This window comes from Vidua macroura, chromosome 3 (assembly GCF_024509145.1).
Source record: "Vidua macroura isolate BioBank_ID:100142 chromosome 3, ASM2450914v1, whole genome shotgun sequence".
Classification (NCBI taxonomy): Eukaryota; Metazoa; Chordata; class Aves; order Passeriformes; family Viduidae; genus Vidua; species Vidua macroura.
Window position 1 is genome coordinate 98588135 of NC_071573.1, and position 27811 is coordinate 98615945.

General features: G+C 38.7%; 1 protein-coding gene across 4 annotated transcripts in view; it reads left to right on the plus strand.

Moving 5' to 3' along the window:
- The window catches only part of RNF144A (ring finger protein 144A), a 62985-nt gene extending 35557 nt beyond the window's left edge, over positions 1-27428 (plus strand). For 3 of the 4 annotated variants that reach the window (XM_053972224.1, XM_053972223.1, XM_053972225.1), the window contains 6 exons: positions 14192-14296; positions 14496-14556; positions 15577-15784; positions 17595-17742; positions 18960-19049; positions 22049-26791. In XM_053972224.1, coding sequence (XP_053828199.1) covers positions 14192-14296; positions 14496-14556; positions 15577-15784; positions 17595-17742; positions 18960-19049; positions 22049-22180 — 744 coding nt within the window. In that variant the 3' untranslated portion in view covers positions 22181-26791. Of the gene's footprint in view, positions 1-14191; positions 14297-14495; positions 14557-15576; positions 15785-17594; positions 17743-18959; positions 19050-22048; positions 26792-26844 lie in introns of those variants that run through there. The other variant, XM_053972226.1, reaches the window with a different exon arrangement.
- The last annotated feature ends 383 nt before the right edge of the window (positions 27429-27811 follow it).

Genomic DNA, 27811 nt, shown 5'->3' on the forward strand with positions numbered 1-27811 from the left:
CCTTATGTCCAATCTGAACCTTGCCTGATGCAGCTTTGAACCATTCCCATGTGTCTTGTCAATGGATACTTGGGAGAAGAGCTCAGCACCTCCCTTTCTACTTTCCTTCCTCAAGAAACTTCAGAGAGCAATGAGGCCACTCCTCAGTCTCTCCAAACTAGACAAACCTAAGGTTCTCAGCTGCTCCTCACAGGACACTCCTTCCAGCCCTTTCACCATCTTTGTTTTCCTCTGGAGATGCATCCAAGGACATTCACATCCTTAAGTGGTGTGGCCCAGATCTCTACCCATGCTTGAAGGTGAGGCTGCACCAACTCTGAACACAGTGGGACAATCACCTCTTTTGAGCAGCTGGTGATGCTGGGTTTGGTGATCCCAGGATGGGCTTTGCCCTCCTGGCTGCTGGCCACTGCTGACTCACATGGAGCCTGCTGTCACCCAGCACCCCAGTTGCCTTTCTGCAGGGCTGCTCTCCCACCACTCCTCTCCTAATTCATACTGTGCCTGGTGTTACTCCATACCAGGTGCAGAAACTGGCAATTCAATTTGTTAAATTTTATGCCATTAATCATTTCCCTACTCCAATTTATCTTGACCCTTCTGCAAGGTATCTTGCCCCTCAACAGAATCAGTAGGAATTTCTAGTTTTGTATCATCCTCAAATGTGCTAATGGTACATTTGATTCTTGGGTCCAAACAGTTGATAAACACATTGAACACAACTGGCACTAGAGCTGAGCTCTGAGGAGCAGTGCTGGTGTCTGGTTGCCAGACAAATGTAGTCCCATTCACTACAACCCTTGGAGCCCAACTTTACATTCAGAGCTCATCTCACAGTTGGACAGCTTGTGCAGAAGGGTGCTGAGAGGGACAGTCTCAAAAGCCTCACTAAAACCAGTGAAACTACATCCATTGCCTCCTCCTTAATTCCAGGCGGGTGACGTTGTCATAGCAGGTTATCAAATTAGTTAAACAGTCTCTGGTTTTGATCCTATGTTGATGGTGCCTGATGATTTAAATGCCTTTCAATAGAACCCAGCATAGCCATGCACACACTTGTAACTAGAGAAGTATTTAATGTATTACAGATTCTAATTTCACTGTATCATAATTATAGTCACAAAACAGGCTTCCATTACCATATTGTACAAATGCCTACCTGGAATAACAAGAATCTTGTCAGTTAAATAGAAAACCCTGGGGAACATGTGTAGTATTTGGCAAAGAATATCATCATCACAGTTAATGGATATTGCTAGTGTAGGAACAGAGGAAACTACTAGTCAGTTTCTATCCCTAATACTGAACTTAAATTAAAATTTTAGTTCATTAAATATTGCAATGGGTGCAATTACACCAAAAACCTTGTAATCATGGTTCAGCAGAGGAAAAATTGGAGTATTATCAGTAAGAATATAACTTGTGGGATACATGATGCTCAAACTTTAATTTCCCAAGAGTTTATGATATGGTATTATAGACTCAGACATGGAATTGGATGACTTTTTTTTTAATTTAAAAAGTCCTTCCGAGAAAAGTTTTTTGGTGTGTATTTTTAATATTTAATTCAAGCATTTTAGTTTATTTTACTTTTCTTCATGGAAACACTACCATTTTTTAAATAGTAGATTTCATTTTTCTTGGTGGTTATTGAAGATATAGGAGACAGCCAATGGAACAGGCAGATCTACTGTGAAAGAAATGTTGCTCAAGCATGCAAAAGCATATAAAATAGTAGGCTCCATGAAAACTCTTCTAGTGCTTACCGCTGAGTGTTGTGTTTGAATGCAGATTATATTTAAATGTCAGTTTTCAGTAACACCTCCATGGCAGCAGAAGAATTAGGTTACCAAATACATTTTGTTCAACTTCACCTTGTTCCTTTCAATGTTTACTGCCATCCCCAGTCTTCTGATTTTTTGGTTAACATGTGGTTGCTGACACTTACAGCTGTTTTGAAAGATATAACCAGTTACAGACATCAGATATGTAGCCTTTACTGATAACCTCTTCTTACCAGCTGATATTGTCATCTGACTGATGACATGGAATTTGTGTTTTGAACTCTGTTCAGATGGAATCATAAGCCAGTTTTTACGACTTGTATTTTATTGTCTTGAATAGTTCATTCAACTTTGTCCTGTTTAAAGAATTTTTTGTAGCTTGCCTGCCTCTTGTTTGCCACTAATAAGCTTTATACAGTGACATTTGAGTGCCCTGAAAAAATTATTTATCCTAAAGCTTTCCCATGAATTAACAGATAGTATTACTCTTACTTTCCTTGATGATGGTGAGGGAAGTATTAAGAATCAATCCCAATAAATGCAAGAGGCAATAGCTATAGACCTCTTACAGCCCAGGCCTTCATCTGAAACCCAAGGCCCTCATCTGTACCTTTGGGCCAGCCTGAAGGTTGATAAATTGCTAAAGAAAATACTCCCATGAGTCTGGCAAGATTGTTTGGCCTATTCACAGTTGTTAAGGAAGAATCTTAGAATCTTCCACTCAGAATCTTCCACTGGTGTTCCTTCAGCAATGATTTCCAGAAACACCAGGGACCTGCGTATGAACTGCGCTTTGTAAATGGCCAAACAATCAAAAAGAGTAGACTTTTGACTCAAGATTTAGCATGGGATCTAGGTACAGTAGATCCAGTTCATCTCTGCTTGTTCTTAGTTGACCAATATGTAGTTTTGTTCAGGCTTCTTTTTTGTACATGAACAGAGATAACTGATGGTCTTTCCAGATATATGAGCAAAAAAGAAAAAGGGATGTCCTTAGAAGTGTGAGGACTACTTTTTTTTACTACAGCTTTTACCACTAGCTCTAGGCCTTCTGTCTAAATCACAGCAAGCTGAAACAACACGAGTATGTATTACAAAGAGATCTTTCAAGTGCGGTAGTACTGGTATGTTGGCAACATTTGGATCAATATACGGGTCTTTCAGTCCTGTGTCTGCAAGTCTTGACTGTTTATAATCATAGAAGTGCTGTAGTATAGATACCATGAAGGATTGTCTCTTCCTGACACTTGTACAGTATCACAGCATTTCTATTCAGAAAGATAGAATGGGGACACTGTTTCCATTTGCTTTCTGTCAGAGCTGTGCATGGATTAAATAGAGCAGACTGCCACTCCTGTGCTGATAAGGCACAGGCACTACAATTTCCCATAGTATTATTTTGCCAGTTAGTACAATACTCCATTATTGTTTTTATCATTGTGATCATTAATGCCCAGACAATGCTGTGAGCTCTCAAGTTTAATATCTCATCCATTAGGAATGTTATGAGAATGTATTTTTTCTGGTACCTCAAGCAATCCAACAATGGATTTGCTTGAGGTACCAGAGAAACAAAAGTCTAAAGAACAGAGAGAAAAACAAGCTAACTGCTGTTAGCTTTTTGTTCGATTTTATGAGTATTATCAAGGGGCAAACCAGTATCTCTCTTAGAGTCATGTTAACAATAGGATCAATCTTAAGTGTGGTTGTGTAATTTTGGACCAAACACCTAAATAGCCTTTTATTAAATTCTTTCCCCACTTAAATAGCACACAGTACATTGCTAATAATCTTGCATACTAAGATAGTCACTTAGTAGTTGCTTGTCTCAGAAGAAATAACTGGTTTTGCATATTTTCTTCAGAAAGCTTTACACTTAGAGAAGGAAAAAGAGAGTAAAGCAGAGAACATCACTTTTTCTTTAATTTTTTTTGTATTATTTGCTGCATTAAATTTTTTCACTTACTACTTAGCCTTTGCTTTTTTTAAAGGGATGATGGGAGATAAGCAGGAGCAATTTTATCCAATTCTTGTCTGAAATTCAGATTATTTTGTAATCTATGAAATTCACATGCATCTTAATGGGCAGGATGTTTCTTTGATGTGTTAACAATTGTGTATGTGCTGAAGTCACAACAGGATTTTTGCAGTTTATATTCTTTCACGGAAGTCAATCAGTTAGTTACTTGAATGTTTTCTGGTTCAGGATTTACATGTACATCTGTATACATAAATACTGTATAATTTATATATATATAAAACACACACATAGATGTGTCAATGTGTTCCAAGTGCAGTGATGCCACTATTACTCAAGGCAGGCTAAGCTCCTTTTGACCTCACATTAGATTATTCAGTTCTCTTCAAGATGTTATGCACTACTGATTATTCTGGCACCAGTGGATTCATTGCTTCCTTTACTCAAATTTAAAACAAAAATCTGTCAAGTAGGCAGTCTAAGCAAGCAAATGTCTAGAAGAAATATGAAGCATGACAGAAAACTTCAATGAAAATATTTGATTACTCCTCTGTAGTCTACCTTGTTACGGATAAAAGGAGAAACTGTAGTCAGGTAAATGAAAGAGAGGACCACTTAACAGTTAGAAAATAACAAAACTAAGGTTAAGACCTGCCTTCTGCTTCATGTTTGTGCTTTCTTTTTTGTCAGATAGCACATGTGGATCAACTTTGGTGTTTGAAACTAACACTGCTTCGTAGATACTCATACTCTGATTCTTTCCCTAAGCACTACCTTAAGCATTTGAGCCAGCTGGTTAATCTTACCTGGACCTTTAGGTGTCCCTCTAAGTTTGTTGTATTCTATCCCTAATAGCTTGACAGTAGGATAGTGAGACTTCTGTTATCACTACTCCTTTTTAAACAGGATTACTGAATTTGCCTGTTCATAACTGGTTATACATATCTGCTTAATTCTGATCATTCTGCTATTTGAGCTGCCTTATAGGCTGTGATCAGCAAAGCAATTATCCTGCCTATAACTGGTATCAGGCACACCCTTTTTTTTTTTTCTTGTCATGCTTGACCAAAAGCACTTGAAGCTTCTCTGAGTAGAAGAATAGAAAAAATAGTGATTTACTTAGTGCTATCCCTCACTCCAGGTGAGGCAGAGGCAGCAGCATCAGCCTCTCCTTCCCCCAGGGCAAGGCAGACTTCAAGAGCAGCATGGATGGAAACAGGCGGGCTTGGCTGCTTTCCTGTTCCTATGTAGTTTGTCTCTGCATGCCAAAAGAAGTCTACCTTAGCAGGGCAGCACTGAGCTGACACCAGGCTGTTCCTCACCTCTACAGAAGGAATTGCCTCACTTGCTTGGAGACAGGAGGGAGGGGGAAACCTAATGGCTTGTGAGGTTTTATAGAGTTCAAGGTCCTTCTTAGCAGCTGTAATGTTTCTGTTTCCCACCACCAAAGCTTAGAGCTTGCTGCTTGTGCTCATATACCCTAACCTTAGCAGAGAACTGATACTAATCTTGACACATGATGTGTCAGTAGAGGCTTCATGTTTAGAGGTCACTGTGTGTTTGTGTAGCAGTTCACGTGGCCAGTTGTGTTCTCACTTGTCTTGTAGGTGGTGGGATGGCAGAACTTGCTACTTTAATAAGCAGGTACCACAGAACTCTGGGTGAAAACTAAACTTGATCCAGAGCCTTCAGGTCTCCTGTGTGATGTTACTAAATGAGATTAATGTTATCTGTCTTCATCAGGCTGTTGGGAAAACTAGCTAATTTTGGTTTGCATAGGGTTTTGCATGTGAAAAGGGATGAGCCTTTGTTTGCTGCAGGTGTATTTTCCTCCCACTCAGAATTGCTATTTCTGTTCTGAAATAGAATAAGCTTTTCTCAAGCATATAAGACTGATTTTTTTGTGGTGTTTTTTTCCTCCTGAATATTTGATTTTCATCCCACATATGTTGGCATTTGAATATAAATAAATTTTTGTAAAGTTTACTGTGTGTTTTTACCAATTGCAGCCCTAAATAGGTGAGAAGAAAAAGTTTGTGCAAGGTAATGGAGGGATAAAAATTCATAATGAAAAGTTTGCATGTACATCCACTTGAAATACCTATTCAAATATGAAGAGGTATCACAAGATATTATCCTTGTGTCATTTGGCCATTTTTTTGCTGTCTATTGCTGTGTTTGATTCCTCTGAAGAAAAATTTTTCAACTTCTATAAATTTTACAGTACACAGCCATAAATGTATATATAAAAAAACAAGCCCACCACTTCAAAGGCTGGATAGCTGTAAGTCTGTGTTGCTTTCTCTTTCAAGATACTCAGCTGGAGAAGGGCACTTGTTTTTCCAGTGCTTTTAGTTCTGGTTGCTTGGTCTCGCTTGTAATTTCTGCAGCCATTGATTGCTGTGTCTCCAGGGCTATTTGCCATGTCCTGACATTTCTCAAGCTGAAGTAGTTATCAGGGCTTCTCTTTCTGCTTTCTTGATAATACATTTCTTCTTGCCTTACTTCGTCATTTGTTGACTGATGGCCTGATGATGCCTGTTCCCTGTACTCAAACTGGCGCAGTCTCACGTGGAGGATTTGGAGGCTGGACTCAGAGGGATGATGCATCTCATCCCTGATACAGACATCTTGTCTGTGAGTTATTGTTTGCATTCATTAAGAAGCATGTACCAGGGACTGCTGTGGCATTTGAGTGTACTGTCAGAAGGCATTTGGACAGAGGTAGAACCAATGCAGCAAAGTCTACTCTGCTGACCACAGGAGGAATCAACAGCCATGACTGCACTAACTACAGCAGAATTTGCAATGGGTGAGTGCCTGCTCCTGCCAGGATGCAGCCAGTCCCCATACTAAGATTACACCAGCTGTTGGGAGCACAAGGACTCTTGGACAATAATAATTTTTACAGCTCAGGAAAGAATGCTCAGATGGTTTGTCTTCAAACATGGAAGTACATGGGCTGTGTTTATCTTTCCCAGCCCTCATGCTGTTTGGCCATTATCCACAGGGAAGATGATGTGATTGTGTTTAGACTGACAATATAGCCTATAACAGGGCTACAGAACAGCTGAGGGAGTCTTTAAACATTGATGGCATGGTGGGAAAAAGAGGCATTTACCCTGTGCAATTTCAAACAAAAAGTATCTTTAAAATAGGCCAAGTATCAGGAAGATAGAGGCAGGAAACCTGTTAAATGGGTCTTCCAAATTGCTTGCCACTTTGGGAAAAACATGTATCAGCTGTGCTGTTATCTCCCTCTGGTCTTGGCCAAAGTCTCTCTGTTTGTACATTCTTGTTCGCAGCATAAGGCTCTAGGTATTTCCCTGTTGCGGACCTCTGGAGTGCCTTGCAGGTGCTTGACTTGGAGTCAAGGGTTGGTATGCTTATGTAGCAGAATTTTTGATTCTGTAACAAAACAAAGGATATAAAGGATAAACATGTAAGACTGTTCTCTGTTACTGCTTTCAGATTTGAAGTACTGCATGTCAAGATAAGTAAATTTGTTCTTCCTGTAATTTATTCTTAAGATGATAAATTACGGTTAATAAAAATTTGAGTTCTAATAGTGAATATTTCCTTGCAAATAGATAATTTTCTGAAAAGATGTCTGTAGAAGTAGAAATTATTTAAGTTCAAAGTAGTACCACAAACATTAAACACTTCTAATGTACATCTGTCTCAGATCAAGGTGCTTGGTGAAGTTGAATGTAGTTTGTGCTTGCAGATTTGGTCAGTATAGCTGACAATTTATCTAGTAAAGAAGCAAAATCACTCCCACAGTCAGGCATATGCCTCAAACAGATCTCTGATTAAGTTTGCATGGATATTTTCCAGTAAGTTGCTCGTCAACTAAGTAGGATTAGGGTGATACTAAAAAGCTAGATTGTAGGTCTACTGTAGAATTGGGGCACACTGGAGCAGCAGTGCAAGAGTAGTTTCAAGTTGAGCCTGTTATTGAACAACAATAGATTTGAGGCAGGATTATAACTACTTTACACAAAAGAAAAGGCCACGTAATAAATTTGAAAGAAGCTTAAAACCTTTCTGAGGAACCTAGCATTCTTTTTCTTCCTTGCACATGTTTTCTTGTGTGCGGTAAGTATAACATGGAAATTTCTTGGAAAGTAGTTTTCTTTTTCTATAAAATACTAAGATTAAATAATATTGCTCTTATGACTGAAGTGTTGAAATGGAAGGATACAGGCTCTTTAGGAAGGACAGGCAGAAGAAATAAAGTGGAGGTGTCACTCTGTATGTCAGTAGCCAACTGGAGGGTGTGGAACTACACTTGGGGATCGATAAGGAGATGACCAAAAGCTTATGGGTCAGGGTTAAAGGGAGGGCAGGAACAGGTAACTTTATGATGGGTTTGCTACAGGGAGTCCAACTAAGAAGCTGTACAAGGAAATTGGCGAGGCTTTATTTATAAAGGCATGTAGTGATTGGACAAGTGGGAACGGCTTCAAACTGAAAAAGAGTTGGTTTAGATACTAGGATGGAAGTCTTTACTATGGTGGTGGTGAGGCACTGGACAGGTTACCCAGAGAAGTTGTGAATGCCCCATCCCTGGAAGTGTTCAAGGCTGGTTTGGATAGAGCTCTGAGCAACCTGGTCTAGTAGAAAGTGGCCCTGCTTATGGCAAAAGAGTTGGAACTATATGATATTTAAGGTATATCCCAACCTAAGCCAAGCTATGATTCTGTGATTTGTCCTATTACCAGATGAGTATTCCTGTTGCTTTTAGAAGTATGCACCAAAACATTTAAAATAGTAGCATATGATAGTTATATGAGGCTCCAAGAATCTCTCAGGAATTTTCAGGAAAGGCTCTAGCCCTGTTGTATCATTCTTCCTCCTTCTTCAGAGAACACCCCAGGTGCAGGCTGCTTGTTTTAGGGGAGTTTTTCTTCTTGAAATTTAAGTTTGCCTAAATGGAAAATATTTCTGGACAATGACATTCAGAGCGAATTTGCTATTTGGACAAAAGGAAGGGAGCTATTTTTCCAAGAGTATTAGTCTTCACCTGAGACACAGACACTCAGATTTTTTTGTAGTGAAAGAAATTCACTCACTCTCACACATTGCTCCAGTGAGTATTGCATACTACATCACTGCACTGTTCTAATCTGAACCTAAAATAGGACATTACGTCATGTTACCCAAAAGATTTACAGGCAGTTTATCTACAAGTATAAATTCTATCTATTCATCAGACTGACTGCAGAATTAGCTTAGGGGAATTTGCAAAGATCAGTAGAATAACTTTGGTATTGCACTGTCTCATGGAAGGAAAATATATCACCTTCTTAGAATTAATTTTAAAGCAATGTAAAGAAAAATTCCCAGTATGCAGAGCATAAAAATACTACAAAATACTACCAAATGTAGTTGATGCTGTAGTCGTTTTGGTCATCTGTGTAGCCCCATCACATGAATTTTGAGCTTTGGCTTAGTATCCTGTTAGCATAAAAGTGACCCATAGACCAAACTGTAAATTTTTAGCTACAAGACACCAAATAAGTGCTTCTCACTCAATATCATTTCATATTCTTCATACAGAAGAATCTTCTTACCCTAGAATGTAATGCCCAAAGGGATCTTTGCATGTGCCTACCCTGATGTCACTTGTAACATGGATCACAAAATACCAAACAGCTTTTCCTGAGTCTTCATGTGGTTGAAAGCAAGTTTATGTAATTACACGTGTGTGTGTGTGTGTGTGTATTTATGTATGTATATTTTTAGATGTTCATCTAATCCTAGTTTGCAGATGATATAGAATTTGAGACTGGCAATTTAGTCTACATGCTAATAATTACCTATTTGAAAAGATTTTCAGCCTGAGCTTTAAAAAATCTCCCTTGTTGAAAAAGTATGTCAGCCCTTCCTTGTGTTTCTGAAGTACAGTGTAAACTCCTAGTGATTGTCTGCCCAAAGTGCAGGGTTATCTCCAAGGTTAATATTTGTGCACATAGCAACTGCCTTTGCCTACCTTTAATATTTATTGCTACTAAATACATTGTCAAAAACTAGTTCTCTTTCTTTTTTAGAACTTGGTAAATGCTAGATATCATCTTTTTATTTTTCCCCCTTTCAATTTTATCAGTGCATGTGTTTTGGTTTTTTAAAAATTGCTTTCCAATACCAGCATGTGATGATTTTGCATGTAGTGCACACTTCATATGGTGATGGCTATGGCCTAGTGCCAGCACTAAAATGTATTTGAAGGTTTAAGAAATAAATCAAATGATGTAGTGATAATATACTTAGTTCTTGTCTTGTCATGTGTTTTTTGCCTTTCCAAATCCATGGACTGATTTAAAAATTTCCCATATGATTTGGCACTTGCATTGCAGCATTAGTGTAGTCAGAAGTCAACATTTTAACAAATTCCACCTATCAGCTGTTAAGAAAATAGTGCAGGATAATCTTTTTGTCTGCCTAACTCAAATAAAAGGTGACATCTTGAAAAACCATTCCTTGTTTGCTGCAAAAGTAGCAATAACATGTTCTTAAAAAATTAATTATTTATAACTCACCCAAACCATCTCCAAGTGTTTTTAATTACATGCATTTTGTATTGTAAAATGACCTCAGGCACCAAGTGAACACATTTTTTCTGTCAAAGTAGATGGTAGATAAGTGTTGCCCCCATGTAAGTTGTGAAAGTCAAGATTCCTTTTTTGGAATTATGATGGGATTTATTTGGGGTTTGATATCAGGAGAAATAAATCAAAGCACCAACATCAGAAGTAAGCATGATTATTCCTGTAATTCTTCTGAAAGAAAAGGAAAATCAAAAAATTTTGCTGTGTCCTGTGCAGTTTTGTTAGAGCTAAATACAACAGAGCAAGATTGTGTTGTGGTTTTGAAATTAGGCAAAAACTAAGCATTTTGATTCCTATATAGGGTATGTTGATCTTTATAACATTAAACAAAATATATGAAGCTCTAAAGCCTTGGCACATCAGTGGTCACTGCACATACCTTCCTGTGTGGCACAATCCTTGATGTATAGAGGTTAGAAGTACAACACATCTTGCTGAGCTTTAAATACTACACTGCTTGACAGCTTCAGAAAGTCATTCCTTTATTAGTCGTCTGTCTCTGAGGCAACAGAAAAAGAAAGTGTTCCCAATTTATATCGGCAGCTTATAGTAAAATTGCTGTTGAATTGGGGTCTCAGTTGATCTTAGTGAGGGAATGGATCTGGGCCAAAACTCCTAAAAATGGATGTGCTTCTGCCCTTTGTCATGAGGACAGCAAATGCCTGTCGGATTAATGTGTTACCAGGTGATGGAAAAAGTTATGCACACGTCAGAAAGGACAACAGGGATGAAAAGAGGACAGAACAGGGATGCACAAGGAGTATGCATGCACAGGGAACAATACAGGAGTAGTGCTCAGGGGAGCTAACTGGTCTCTTCTGACACACATCCATTAGAGGTATAATAAAGATGTTCCTCAGCATATTAGTTTTATACACGTCAGTGTACTCTTGTAACCTTACTCCAATCCCATGCCTTAGGTATCTAATCTTAGCTCTTGTTGTCTCTGAGAAAAGTTATGCAATAGACTTAATTTTGAATGTTGTTTGGGGTGACCTACACTCCCATATTTTTTGTTAATGCTTTAGAGTACTTTATTGCCTTAATGGAAGGACTATGAAAATACTTTCTTTCAGCATTGAATCAAGTTGCATAGAAAATTTGCAAAAAAATTGTCATCTTTCTGTAGTTGTTTTAGAATGAATTTTTCATAGTATATGATTGAATACCTAATCCTGCTTTGTTGTGTTGCTTGCATGCTGCTGCATTTCTGGTACTATAGCCAGTCTTATACAAGTTGCATGTCTTGTGTCTGCTTTCAAGAGAAGCCACAGGTACCCTGTGCATCAAATTCTCTTGCAACTGCTTTGGGTTCCTCTTTCTCCACCCAAGAAGTCTTAGGGGAGTCTTGAGTGGATAGCATGTTTTAGCCTCTGCCTATTTTTCAGCAATATTTTGTAGCCTTGAGGCATTTCTCAGAAGGTGAAGCATAAGAAGTGCACTTGGCTGTGCTGATTTTGAGAAGACAGCAGCCAGTGGCCCATCAAGGGGAAGGGAAAAGGCCATGGACAGTGCTCATGACAGGAATGAACTGTGTAGTTTCTTGGAAAATGAGAGGAAAGGGAAGCAAATAGAGTAGGCTTTGGCAATAGTCCTAAACAGGTTGAGGAGAAGAATTAGCCACATTAATGATTAATGATAGCAAAGCTCATTCAGCTTGAAAAGTACTTTCTGTAACTGCTAAGTGCTGGCGTTAAAAATGTATGCATTTTCATTTTAATCTACACTTGGCATCTGCAAATGGAGAGGAAAGGGAAGAGCCAGCAGTGTCATTATAGCAGCACTAATACCTCACTACAGCTGAAATCACAGCTTGCCAAGGCACACAGCCTAGGGTCTGGGTCTTGCAGAGCTCAGCCTGTTGTGGTTAGTGATACAGGTTCTCCTAAAGTGTTCCACCACCTGTCCTGCAGAGCTCCAAGTGAAGGCTTGGAAACCTTCTGCAAGTCAACATCTACTAAATGAACAGTTGTCCTCATTAAACCCCTGCTGAGGAAGACAAAGACTATGTGTTGTCTGTTACACATGGATTTCTTTGCAGAATTAAAAAAATTAGAAATACCAATTATCTGATCTCTGTTTTTCTTTTCCAAAAAATTGACCTGCTTTCTCTAATGCGTGGGAGACACAGAGAAAGGGAGCTCTAACAGAAATGATCTGTCATGCTATCAAGGTGGTGGCAACTTGCCAACAGAAATGCTGTGGACCAAAGCAGCAGAGATTGTGTGGGTAGGAGGTACAGTCTTTGCCGCAATCAAGCTGCGAGAGGTAAAATATAGAATAGTTTATTAATAGAATAGTTTGTTAATAGAGGTGTCTGAAAGGAGCTGAATAGACAATGGAGAGGCAGAAGAGAAAGAGGTTTGAAGTCTGAACTTTAACAGCTACAAGCCACATACGTGAAGGTTAGGCTGGAAGGTGCTTGTTGATGGGTTATTTGATTGCACAGGATGAAGGAAGAAGCAGTTTGGGAGAAGCAGTTTTGTGCTCTGACCTGAAGTTAGGCACACCAGCCTTGGCACAGTCAATGCAGTCCTTCACTTTCCCAGGATGGTGGTTAGTCTGCAGCTGCATATCTTTAGTAAATGTCTGGAAATGGTAACTGAAATCCTTGTTTAGCCAGTTTGCTGCAGAGTGTGTAATGCTTCTTGTCTCCCACACAGCTGTATGCTCAGCTGGTGTCATATCTTCATTTTACTCTGCTGTTGGTCTAGCCTCACTCTTTATTCACACATCTGCAAACAGAGAGTTAGGGACCTCGTTCTGTAATTGTCTCCAGTTTGTTTATGCCAGCTGAGCACACAGGCATGTGAGAACATCACAGGGTGCCCCATCCACTGGGAAGCAGAACTTCATCTGCTCTTTCTGTGTAATGCTGGGCTGCTGGAAGCTGCATGGCAGCAGCAGAGAGCAGAGTCTTTATCACTCCCTTGTCTTCCCAAGAGACACCTATACATTAGCTCTCAGCTTGATGTAGGAAGGATAGAGGTGGAGGGGAGTTGTTGCTCATCAAGAATAATAAGGTTTAATCTTAATTTGCCCTTGGTCAAAAATATACATACTTCTTCTCTGCTTTGTTGATAGCCATGTTGTGCACTGCTGTGCTAGAGGCTACATTTGCAGTTATGAGTTGGGTAAAATGCTGTGGTTGCTAGGGGAGAAAAGTATTAGTATTACCAATATTTATTATTTGGTCCCCATGGAAACTCTAGTTCTTCAGGGAGTCCTAATTCTCACATTTTTCCTTTCTATGGAAAACTTACTTCTTTAACCATGAAGTTCAGATGGTTATTTTCCAAGAATAGATGTCAAGATACGCAACTCACTTTGTGTTCTAGTATGCTTGACAGATGTCTGTCTATGGGGAATTACTGCTTACTAAGATATGTTGTGGCTTCTAGTCACACAAAGTTCTTTAGAGTGTGGTTAATCTAATTGTATCATGGAGGTGTTTTATTATTTTTTCTGCCTCTGCATCCTCTTTGATTTGTTCTTTCCCCCATTGTTATTTTTTTAATTTGCTGCATATTTTAAATTGATGAAAAAGTATTTGGTGAATTTTGGTTTAAGTGATCTTAGAAGTTTTTTTTTTCAATCTTAATGATTCCATGATTTGATGGGGAAATGAACTTTGTGTTTTCTGCTTAAAGGTATAACTGTAGCAAAAGCTACAAATGTTGCTCATGGCTGTAAAAGAGACACAGTAGTACCTGTTTTTTCAAAGTTTGAGTTCTTTGGATTTTCAGACTAAAGCTGTTAAAATACTGAGTGATTTAACCTTGGCAGAAGAGTTAACTCAGTGTTTGGCTCTCTTACAGTGCCTAAAACAGTATGTGGAACTTCTGATCAAAGAAGGTCTAGAAACGGCAATCAGCTGCCCTGATGCTGCCTGCCCAAAGCGAGGTCATCTGCAAGAAAATGAGGTACACTCTTCCTGCAAAGAGGGTGTTTTTTTTTCCTTACAGGATGTTTAAATCTGGCTTGCTTTTTGTGTTACAGCTTAATTGTTCACAACATATATTTTTATTAATTCTTCAGAGGTCAAACACTCTGTTTGTTTAAAATTACTAGATTATTACTGTTCCTAATTGGAATTTTTTCTTCTTTTCCTTTTTTCAACAGATCGAGTGCATGGTTGCATCAGAAATCATGCAAAGGTATAAGAAGCTACAGTTTGAAAGAGGTAACATATGTAACACTACCCATTGAAGGCTGTGAGAATGGGTTTGTTCCAGAGCAATCCTATAAATCAGAATCCCTGCCTATGTTCTTGCAGTAGCATTGTGCCTTAATTGCTTGGTCATCAGAAAGAAAAACCCCAAAGCCTAAAAAGTAATTGCTTCTGTTCTAGCCTGCGTGATTCCCAGAACTGCAGCACTCTGGGAATAAACTAAGGAAAGAAAATTGCTATGTATTATATTCCTAAATAACTAAGGGAGGGAGTGACTTCTATTTTGAGCTTTGCTGTTTAAGTTGACTACTAGTATTATAGGGGCTGGAGAGGAATACTGACCTCTTTCACAGAGCCAAGATTATCTCCTGGGTTAGCATTTGGTACAGAATTAATGAGCGATTCTGTGTGTAAAGAGACAAACACATTAAGAACATAAGCTCACTGTGTTCCTATGGAGATGTGGAATGGTGTGGCCATAGAGAACTTACAGTAAAGTTTTGCTGAGGGCAGGACCCAGCCTAGAGACCACTGCATTTAGTAGGTTTTTATTGCCTTCACTGGGCTTTGAAACATGAAATGAGTTATCTGTAAGGAGCACCCAAGAAAGAGATGAAACTGTATCTTATGCTGTTGTTAATCATGTGGTTACATTAGGATAGAGGTCAACTTGAAATAGGTTCCTACTGGGCAAGGCATTGTAAAAACACTTTCTGGTGGGTTTACCTGCATAGTATATGCTATATTTAACCTCAAGTACAACTGAAAAAGATACATCTCATTCTCAGAACAAGTCTAGTTCAGTGAATGAAAGAGGGCAAATAATTGAGACTTAGGAAACTCACTTTGGTTTGGTGCCTGTTTGCCAAGCAGGCCAGATTTATGTCAATGTGGGTTACATAAATTAAAAAGCTCCTTTTGAAAATTTGTGTCTTCAAATGCCCTGCCAGTCAACCTCAGCTGAAATGCATTGTTATGGAAGGCTGATCTTGTATCTGCCTTTGAATTTGGTTCTTTTATATCCCTTCGCAGAAGTGCTTTTGGATCCATGCCGGACTTGGTGTCCATCCTCTACATGCCAGGCAGTTTGCCAGCTCCAGGAATCAAGCCCACAGGACCCTCAGCTGGTCCAGTGCAAAGTGTGTGACATTGAGTTCTGCTCTGCTTGCAAATCTAATTGGCATCCAGGTCAAGGCTGTCAAGAGAGCATGCCAATCTCTTTTCTTCCAGGAGAAACAAGGTAAGATATTGCAAAAGATTAAGTATTTAGAAGCTAGAAACTCAAAGGGGCATTTTCCTGATGTTTTGTTCTAAAGCTGTTTCCTTCACTTAGTTGTTTCTATTCTTTTAATGCTGTATTCTAAAACTCTGTATTCTAAAACAGCTCTTGGCAGCCTCACTCTTTGCCAGCATTCCCAGCAAAGCACAGAGGCGCTCCTTGAACCTTTGGCCTTTTGCCCCAGTGGGAAAAATGTGACATCCAGGCAGCTCATCAGCTTCCCTTGAGAGATGATCTTGTTACTGCTGCTCTCCTGGGCAATGTGAGAGTCGCTAACATCATGCCAGACAGTAATTTTTAGGATACCCTGTCAATCATCCCCTCTGCTGCACATTTGCCCTATGATCTTAAGTTCTGTTTCAAGTTGTCTGGTGGCAAATTGCAGCCACTGAATAAGAAAGGCCATTGTGTATGTGTTCCACTTCACGTCTGGGCTTTTTCAAAGATGGTGTTGCACTCCTAGGCATCATTAAAGCCCTGCCCAGCCTTGGTCTTAGTTACTCATACCTTGTCTTCTTTCAAGCTTTGCTGTAACAGATGACTAGCTAGGATGCTGTCATGATGAGTTCCTGATCAAATACACTAACTTTGGCACATGCTTTTGTGTGTGCTTGACAAGAACTGAACATTGCTAAATTTCATGGCAAGGTAACAAACTTTATCTATTTTTGCTTAGTGTTTTGGTTGCTTTTAGGTTTTATTCCATGCTTAATTTTTTTACTCCACCGAGTAAAACTAAAAGTTGTTTTTTCATTATTGTGGAGCATAATGTGCCTGTTAGCAGCATTAGGAGTTTCATATACATTTTATGTATACAAAGCATTTTTTCTAGTACAGTCACCCCTAGTGTTAATAATTAGTGTTTGCCCTTTTATCCTGCTATTGGGCAAATCAGTCAATCAATTGATCAATCATCAGTCCTGTTTTTCAGCAAATTGTTGATTCTCCATCAGTCATTCTTGTATGTCACACTGGCAGTAGCTGCAGGAATTGTCATTTATGGTACATTTTAGTTGTTAGTGAGCATAAAACCTGCATGGAAAGCTACAGAAGGGAAATAAAAAGTTATTCCACTTTTCAGCATTCCTCTGTGTTGTGCCCATTATATGAGGGAACACCTGCGGTTTTGCACAGCCTTGTGCAAGAACAGTCAGTGGTGACCCTAACTCATGAACAGTGACTTGTTAGGAGTCTGTCAACAGAGACAAAGTTTAACTGAAAGAGCAATATGCACCAAAACCTTGTTCTTGATTTGGAGGGAAACTCCTAGGCAGGATCCTCAAGGAGAGTGCAGACAAGTAATCTATCCCTGATGCCCTAGTCCAAAGGAATGTGGTCTGGGGTTTTTGTGCAATCAAGGGATTGTTTCTTCATCTGAGAAAGAAAGGAGAGAAAAGGAAAATAATCTAGATGTACGAAATATTTAGGTGTGAGCTACCTGCTGCTCATCTGGTACATTACAGGAGAAAACTGTTTAATATCTATTAGTATTACTAGATAACAAAAACAAATGTTTTTTACATGGTAAATAAAATATCCTAACTTTTATGTAGACACTGTAGTCATTAAACATCTTTTCCTAGAGATATGTTTGAAAAGCAGTGTACAGGCATAATATCTGAATAATAAAATAACTTGAATTCCTGAATCTCTAGTAATTTCTCTTTTTTTAAGCAAAAAAGCAGGCTTACCTTCAAAGCACAGTTCTTAGACATTCTTCTCTAAACTGACACAATCATGCATTTTACTTATTTCTCACTCTCTCCCACAGTTCAGTTTTCAAAATGGAAGATGATGATGCTCCGATCAAACGCTGTCCAAAGTGTAAAGTTTACATTGAACGAGATGAAGGCTGTGCCCAAATGATGTGTAAGAATTGCAAACATGCCTTTTGCTGGTACTGTCTGGAATCTCTTGATGTGAGTACATGCCATACACTCTTGGCTCTCAGAAACTTAGAAGTTCATTGCTTTGCCGTCCAGCTGTCTCTTTAATCAATTAAATAGCTCACTAGCTTCTGGCCACAACTCACCAGGCTAGGAATTTGATAGGATTTGTGTCCTCTGTTTTACTTATCTGACCTGTGTGAATTTAGCATTTGGTCTGAGTCAGTAAATAATTATTAAAAAGTAAAATCTTATGACAGTAATCTGTTTACAATCTTTACATGGTGCCTAACATGGGGAAGGGTGTTGCTATTTTTTTTCCAGTGCTGACTTTTCGATGTTGCCTTTCTTGAAGGCATTACAGTATGAAACTAGCAATGCTCTTAGTCTGAGGATGTTTAACAAACTAGATGTGGTATGTCACTAGTAGTCTAATCAGTTTACCATTCATTGTATTCTGTGGAACAAGAAAAAGATCTGACATAGGAGAAAGAATACAGTGTTCTCCCAACAACAGGAGTTTATTGGTCTATAAGCTGCTGCTGTCATATGTTTATATATTTTTTAAATCAGCCTGTTATCATGCCCACAGATCGGAGTATATACAATACACAACATCTGTTTCCATGTCATCAGTTTTGCTTCATAACTTTGTTAACAATAGGAAAGGAAATTAGGTTCCTGAGAGCTACTCCAACTATTCAAATCTTGTGGTTGTCCCATTTGAATACTTTACTAACAATTCTGAAGTTACAGGCTTCTCACATGCTCTCACAGATATAAAAGCAGTTTCCTTAGAACTGCTATCTTGTCTGGTTTGTGAGAGGCTGACAGAATTGATTATCTCAAAAATCTGTTTTGTCATTCTGTTCTTCAGCTAGATAAATGAACCAGCTTTGGGAAGTCTGCAGCACAAGTACTAATTTTCCTTTGCTCTTGCTATATGTGTGTAAAATACATGCAGTGGTCAGCTTATCTTCTTGGATTCTCTTGCTAAACTTCATGCTAGTGTTTAAATACGCAGCTTGAGACCCTTTGGGAGAAGAATTTGTTATATATCTAAAACACACGCCAAACAAACCTGTTTGTGAGGACACCTAACTGGAAACAAAGCACTTTGGAAAGGTTGGACATGGCCATATCCACTTGCTTTTACTTCCTGTGTGATTCCTGGGTTTAAGTTGTCAGAATATATGTTTTGTAACTTGAAGAACTTCTGTTTATTGCCTACCTTCTCATTTAATTTGTAGGATGATTTTCTCCTTATACATTACGACAAAGGACCTTGTCGAAACAAGCTGGGGCACTCCAGGGCATCTGTTATCTGGCACAGGACACAGGTAAAGCTCAGATCTTTGAAAGCTCTCTACAGGTCTACCACTGTCATAGTGCCTTATTTAAACTCCTTAGGACAAATGCTGTGCCAAATGGTAACTGATGTTTGTAGCAGATAAAAAGAGGGCAGTAGCTTGGAGTGGAACAATTAGTTCTCCTAGAGAAGACCCTCCTTGGCAAAATGCCACTGATAACCAGAAAAGGTGTATTAGCAGAGCCAGTTCAGTGCCAGCCCAGTTTGTTCTCACTGAACTTGGAGAATGAACTAGGTTGCCACTGTCAGTATAATCTACAAGGAAGCTCTTTTTGCAAGGCATTTTTAGCTCTGGATCCAGAACTGGAAAGGAATTAACCTGAATACAGACATTATCTTGCTGTGGTCCCTATCTGACTCCTTCCTGTTGGTTGGATAGAAAGTAATCCTGAAGGTTTATTAGCAGTTTCAAACACAGATTCAAACTGGCAATTGCAGACAGTGTGGGAATACCTCTTGTAGTCTAAATTCAGTATTGCTAGACTGAGCAAGAGTGCTGGCAATAGAAGAGCTCTCTGCAGCACTTTGATGCATGCAGTGTAAATGCTAATGTGTGACTTGGTCCAATCTACTGCCTTTACAGTCACTTCAGAGATAGGGGGACATCTGTGTATCTGAGTCATCTCTTCCTAAATTAACCGTGTGCCTGGAAAAAGCTACCTTAGCTTGAGAGAGGTACTTTCCTTAAGTACAGATTTCTTTCCATGTGAGCCTAAACCCCAGGTCTATAGAATAATTATCAAGTCTGGATAAACAGCTAAACTGAAATAAAAGGAGAAGGATCTCACCCCTCTCCTTTCACCCACACCACTGGGTGCCTGAGCTGTGGACTGGCTTTTGCTTGAATTAGCCAATGGTATCTCAGGAGGTGTGTGGGTACATTAAGTCTACTTGATAAACCTGTAGTATGAGGTGATTAATCTGATATTTGGAATCTGTTCTAAGCCACTGCAGTTTGTGCAAATATGTTTGATATATGGAATACTTGATGATCTGGTCATTGTTGAGAAAGAAGGTGATAATTCACTACTAGTCAGGATGTAATTCAGCTAAACCCACTGAAGTCAAATCAACACTGCAATTGTTTCCTTATGTTAACTTTGAGTAAGTTGTTAGGGTTCTTAGATTTATCCAAAGCAAATTGAGGTAAGTGTTTGGTTTGCTGTTTGTGGGTTTAAAAAAATATTTGTTTTGGCCAGAGAAAATGGCTTGATGCCTAGTAGGGCAGCAATTTCTTCAGAAGAAAAAGAACCAAGGAAAAAGTAATAAATACTCAGCGGGCAGTTCTACTTAAAAATAAACAACACCCCCCCACTATACACACACACAAATACACACCAAAAACCAAAAACAGCAAAACAAAAAAACTGAAACTCGATGATTTCTTTGATGGCATATTGAGGTTGAAAGGAAAGTGTAAATAGATGTTTTATGTTAATTACCAGTAGTCAGTCTAGTCCATTGAATATCCAGCTTCTAGCTTGGCTCTGTCTGACCAGTGCAGTCAACCTGGGTTGTAAAGAGTAGCATGGCAGTAGTTGCAGCTCATGTTTTTAAAGATGAGAATTTAACTTTACTTTCTGGGAAATAAATGCAAAGATTAGTAGAAGTTCCACCAGATTGTCAGCACCACCAAAAAAAAAGAGAAGGCCCACTTCTGAAGCTGGGAAGAAATAAAATGGTCAGGTCGAGGCAGCAGGGTCTCGCCGTGGCTGGGCGGCAGGAGCCGGGATGCCGATCCCGCTGTGCGTGGGTGTGCGCCCGGAGCGCTGTCGCACAGCGCCATCTCCCGCGGCTGCCGGCGCTCCCACCCGCCGCAGCTCCGCGGCAGCACAGCCCCACAGCCATGTGCAAGATCAGCGACACCCAATGATCCGTGGCCAGCAAAAGTGCTACTGCATTGTCCCATCTATACCATGGCTAATTTAATATTTGCCAGCTAATTGAAGTGGTGTATCTAGCCCTGACTAGAAGAATCCTTAATGAGTGCTGCACTCTAATTTCATTTTGCTTTCTGCTGTGAGGTTTTTTTATTGCATTAGCATTCCACTCTTGCCATCATTATTCAAAATTATTCACAGACACTCTCATGTGAATAAATCTAAATTATTCTCTTAAATAATTTGTGGGCATATCGTTGCAGCATCACTCTTACAGTTGCCTATGGCAAATGGGAAACTTTCTCAGGCAATGAAGCTCAACTTGAATGTTTTTTAAAATAATTTTCCAAATCTAAGCTCTGTAGAAATTACTGCTTTGTTGCAATGACCAGTTAGGTAAGTCTATGGTCCTCTGCTCATGCTGGGAAGGAGGTGATCAGTAAATGTCAATGAAAAAGATGCACTTAAAAGTTAGATCATGTGCCCTGAAGCAGCAGCATGAGCTCAGGTCTGACTGCGAAAAGCCAATGCATATGCAAAGTCCTGCTATAGTCCATGGTGTTAGTAATCTGTGATTGAAATTCCCAAGCTTGAGTGCATGCTGGTGGGACTTTGTGGGGTTCTTCCCAGATTCTCTGAATACCACCAACACCTTGACAAATTCTTCTAGAAGCTATCTCCAGAAAAAAAGGGAACACCTGGAAGTGGAAGTCTTTTTTTGTAGCCTTGATTTCAATATTTAGTATTTAGGTTTGATCAAGAAAAGAAGTAGTGATTTGCTTCATTAGTTGCTTGAGATATAAGAAGACTCAAAAAGGCAAATAGCCATCTACATCACCTTGCATGATAAAACAGAATTCTGTGGTACAGTTCTGACAGGAGCCATAAGACATGAACATTCACATGACTTTCACTCACATTTTCTGGTCTCAGGAGCTGACTGTAGTATACACATGGGCAGTTCTGGCTCTGATAAGGTCAGTGGCATTTGCTGAGGTCTTTTTGATGAACACAGATGATGCAATGGTGTAGCAGACACAGAATCTAGGCAATGCTATCCCTGACACAATGCTATCCCTTTCTCTTACAGGTGGTAGGCATTTTTGCAGGATTTGGTCTTCTACTTTTGGTGGCTTCCCCTTTCCTTCTACTTGCTACACCGTTTGTTCTGTGCTGCAAGTGCAAATGTAATAAAGGAGATGATGACCCTCTACCAACCTAGACTGAGAGAAGATTGGACTCATCACAACATGTTTTGATTTTACTATTGCTGTTATGTTTCCCTCTTGCACTTACATTGCTGTAGCCTTACTTGCCCCATTCTGCTTTTCATTGACACAGTCTTGATTCCAGGAGCTGTTGTTACTACTGTTGTACAGATCACTTGATAACAGACAAGGAGGTCAATAGAAAGCAAGTTTGGTGCTAAAGGGAGATCACAGACCTGGGTAGCTATCTGAAATTAAGAGGTGATACTGGTAAAAATAATGTAAAAGTGCCACCGTGCGTTGGTGCTGCCCTGCTGGTGGACTGGGGACTGTACTGAATGACATCAGCAAACCAAGCTGAAAAAGCCTACAAACTTTTGCATATCTGTTTGCTTCCAAATATGGTGTCTTATTCCTGCATGTTTGAGTTGACTATCATTTAAATCTGATAGTCCACTTCATGTGACTTTATTACACATCTGATTTTGTTAAAGCCATCACAATGTCCTTTTTAGTACCTACTTTTTCCAAGTATAACAAAATTAGTAAGGTGCATATAGGCCATCCTATGCCTTTCTTGAAATCTGGGGAGGATCAGAGGGACAAAGTTGGTCCTGTTGCCTTCCATGAATTTTATAAAGACTTATAAGAAATTTGTTTGATTAAAAGCTACATTTTGAAATTAATTGATGAAGCTGTAAGGTTGAGTGGTGACACAAACCTGCTATTTAATCAAGTTTCTTTTAAAATACATTGATGGTATTGCTTACCCCTGGACCACTAGTGTTTTTCTGAATTGTTATTTTTTTGCTATTGTTTAGGGTTCTGCTACACTTATAGGGCTATGTAACTTCTAATCCAGGTATCTTAATCTTTTTATAGATACATAGATATATATATATATATATAAAATCCTATTTAAACCAAATGTGTAAATAGCTGTGCTATTGAATTATTTTGGAATTTCAGAATAGCTTGCTTCTGTCTTTAGGACAATTAAAAAAATACAGGACTAACTTTACTGTTTAGCAGACTTTTGGGTTATCAATGAGTCTTTCCTTTTAATACAAAAAATATATCATATTTGTAGTTAATATGAAAATGCCTGGGATATTTGTGGAATAGTTTGCATTTAAACTACATAGCCCATTTTCAGAGATAGTATTGTATGCTATGTGGTGTATTGTGCTAATAACAATACTGTGACAAAATAAGTTTTTATTTGAAAATTAATCACTTGATAGTTTTGCAGAATTCAGTGCTCTGTTTTCAGGGTAGTAAAGTGTGCTATTCAACATACTACATCATTGAGGTTTCTCTTTAGAAATATTTTTTTGAAAACCATTTTGCTCTATTTTAAAGCCAACAAGAATTTGACTAATAACTTCTTACTATGAAATGTGAAGCACCTGAAACAATGTGTATGTCTGTAATATGAAAGAAAACATTCTTTTGAATGGCTTGTGGACCGAAGTTTTACTGCATTTTTTGTTCAACATTTATTTCTGCCATTAGCAATGTACTGACATGGAGGAATATCTTGAAGCCAGGATTACTTTACACTGAAAATGTCTTAAGATCCTTAAATGCATCTGCTTCTGGCTGCTGTCACAGGCTGGGAATATGTTTTCATAGCTCAACCATTAAAAAATTACTCTTTATTGGCTTTTGGTTTACACTGTCTATCTGTTAAATAAAAATATTGTAGGGCACAGTTTTGAAAAGGCCAATTTCTTTTTATAAAACTATTCTCCTCCCTTATCTTCCAAGTTGAGTGCTATCCAAATTCAACTGTATCTAACCATAGATTTTAACTCTAGGAGCTGGAGATTGTCTGCAATTCACTTAGTTGGTTTGATTTTAATGAGTTCAGCCTATGTAATGTGAATAAAAAGGATAGCTTGTTTCCAGCAAATCTGCTCTCATATCTTCAGATTGTTTATGGCAACGCACACTTCAGATCTTTTGTTATCTGAATATCTTGAGTATTTTGGCTATCTTTGTTATTAAAAATTTCTTCAAAAATATTGTAGGGAAATCTGGTAGTGCATTTGATCCCTGTTTGCCAGCTCCCAGGGGTCTGTGAAACACTTATGAGTTCAGTGGGCAGGGAGGTGCTTCTCTCCCTCTGGCATCAGCTCAGTCCATTTCCCAGAGGGATCCCAAGCCACGCATCTGAGTTGTCCTGAGTCATAGCTTCACTGTCCAGAATTAGTGGAAACCCTTCTGCAAAGGACAGCTTCCTGAAGGTTAGCTTGAACTATGGCCTTTCCTTCCTGGCCCTGTACTCCTGTTTAACTGGACTAAAAAACCCTGGACAAGAGGATGTAAAGACTTCATGGGTTCTTAATTTTCTAGCTGGGGCACTGAGGGGTTTTGCTGTATTGTGGCTGTGACTGATGACCAGCTCTCCTGCTGGGATCATAGTAAACAGGAGACATTCACTGGCCTGTGAACAGTATTGAGTGTCCTGGTATGAGGAGGTTTATTTTCTCTGTGCCTTTCTTAGAGAATTTATGTCAAAATAGAGCAAAACTTGACTTTTCCAAAGTGCTGTGCAGCCAGTTAATAATCAATGTCAGAATTAATGCATTTCCAGATTTAAAAGAAAAAAGAAAGAGAAATAAGTTATTTGCAAATACAGAAATTTTAAAATGATAATTTATAATTGATACTCACAGGTAACATATACAATCAGAAAACTGTGTCAGTGTACCTCTGATCTCAACATACTTGAATTGCTACTGGTGATTTTTATGACACAACTTTTGTTTCATGTCCCAGCTGTTGGAATAGACTATATGCCTACATATATTTACCAAGTACCTAGCAGTCTTTTCAGGTTTGCTAAATGTCATTCCATCTGTATTCTCGGGGATTTTTTTTTGTTTTTATTGTTATTATTATTACTATTATTATTTTTAATGCTGAATTGGTTCCAAAGTAGCAACTTTTGGTGGTGATTTATTAAGTTCAGGGTGCTTTTATGTTACAGCTTATGTTGATACTGTGACATTTAATACCCCAAAACTCAATTGTAAATACATAATTTGAAACTTTGACATTTAAATCCCCTGCCACAGGAAGGGGAATGTTTGTTTCTTTGTCTTTTCAAATGAAAATCTGTTACAACAGCTATGGCTTTTTGGATTTGCACCAGAAAAATAAGTATCACAGCATGATTTCTGCTGCATTTTTATGGTTATGCTGTTATTTAGGGGGTTTATATTCACACAGAATCATAGAATATTCTGATTTGAAAGGACCCACAAGGATCAAGTCCAGCCCTGAGTGAATGCCTGTTCATAAATGTTGTTTAATGGAGTTTGTACAAATACATCATCTGCATGTTCTTCTGGGATGTCATGTCTGTGTGGAGTCACAGCTCCAGAGGCTGTGCATCTCCCTAGCCTTGCCATTAGTTGGGCTGAAGCCAGTCCTGAGAGAGATCAGGAGCACAGCCCACTTCATCTTCAATGGTGGTAGTGTTGGGTTTTCCCCTGTGGCACTGGGCAAGTCACTTACTGCCTTTTATCTCAATTTAACCATCTTTTAAGTGAATGGACCAGTGTTTACCTCAGGAAGGCTGTGAGGGCAAATTCATTGGTTTTGAGACTCCTCAAAAGTTTGTGATGAAGAATTATATATAAAAGATAACTGTAGTTTTATGTTAATATTTCAGTTTTATTCATGTTGCTATTCATCCTGAAGCCTCCTACTACTGACTTTAGCATGTCAAGATTTTAGGATACTTTCCCCCACATACTAAGAAGCATGATCTTTCCTCAGATACTCTGGTGCATAAATTAGGCAAAATCCCAAATAATAGCAGACTGAATCAACTCTCAGTTTACAGCTGAGCTCCTGACATGCAGAAAACAATCAAAATTAGTGAATAGCTCTCATTTATGGAGCTGACAGGATAAAATATCCATATGTGAGAAAAATACAAACTGGTTTTTTTTTAAAATTGTTATGGGCAGGAAGATTAGAATGAAGTTCTGTGCATTTCATCTGCAGGCCTTTTACTGTATAGGAATAAATATTTTTCATGCAGGCCATTATCATTCCAGTGAGGTGCAGCATGCATAAACCTTTGTGCAGGTTTGCTTTTTTTAAACCAAAGTTTGTACATTTCATGTACATAATCTAAAAGCCTGAAGTAAACAATTAAATTACAGTTGTTGATGACAGTGATACTAAGGACATCTAAAAAGCCTGCATCAGCCCTTAATTGCTAATGCACTTGTACTAAATAAGGCATGCTGTTTGTGTTTAGAGCCCTGTGGTCTTCATTATTGCTTTGATTTGTGTATATCCTACAAGAATTCCAGGAACATTAGGTACAGGTACATGGTACATAACTGAACCTTTCTTGTTCATTTTATTATGATGTATTTTAAACTTGTATAGGGATAAGTATGAAGGAGTCATGCATATGTATAGATAATGTATTTGACCAGTGTAAAAATAGTTCTGTTGATGTATTTGAAATGTAAGTGCATTTTGTGCCACTAACACTGTGATGTATAAAGGAGCTGTTGAATGCCTTTTAATGTGGTGTTTTGTACTTTGAATCATATTGGAGAGTTTAATTTGTAATTTCAATAGATATTTTAAATGAATGTGTTTCCTGTGATTCTTCTGTGACTTTTCCCTGTGCTTCTCTGCCTCTCAGGCCTTTGGAGAAAGCACAGCCTGTGGCCTGGAGACCTCCTGCCACAATTCTGGATGTAATTGTGATTTCTGACTCACCATCTTCCAGATTAGCTGAAAGAGAATCTGGATATCTCTCGGAACTAATTTGATGCACAGCTGCATCCTTGATCCAGCTCCAGTTGTAGTCCATGGATGGATGCTCTCGGCAGGTGAACGTGCTGCCCTAAGGATCATTCTGAGGTGTGTGTATGTTCTTGCACCATGGGTTTAGGTCTGGTGCAGGTGGCTGCAAGCAGCTTGTACTCTCCTCAGGTTAGTGTAGAAACTTAAAAGTAAAGCGCAATCTCCTAAATTACCGAGCATATTTAACTCTCTGACAGTGGTAATGAGTTCTCATGTTCTTGACTTCATCAGCAAGCAATTTGCATTTTGCCTAAACTTTAATTGAGAATGTAGATTTTTCTTTGGTTCCCACATTTTATTTCTCACTTGCTAGGATACAGTTTGTCTATACCTGTAAAAGCACAGGCACAATTTCTTCAAGAAAATGATGTGCATAAAAAGAATATGTATATATGTGCTTTCTACCTGACAGCTTTAGAAAAGGCCATATAATAGTTGCTACTAATTTCTTCTTTCATTTTCATGGAGCATAATGATTTTTCTCCATAAAGGTAAGAGCAAGTTAGATATTTTGTTCAATTAATTGGGCAGAAAATAGTGTCTAAAAGCCATAAGGGGTTTTGACCTCTTCTAGGAGCAGGTATTGTTAATAATGATCTTTCTGCTTGCTTCTGCTTCTCCGATATTGTTGCTTCCAATTAATGGATGTTTGGTGTTGCAGTTTTCTCTTGGAGAGTAGGGCTATTTCTCAGTCTTGTGCAATATCTGTGTAGTTTAGTGACCTTTGGCTTCTGGGCAGTGCCTCTACTTCTCTACCAGGTTCAACTTCCCTCGCTATAGAAGGATTTTCTAACCTGTGCCTT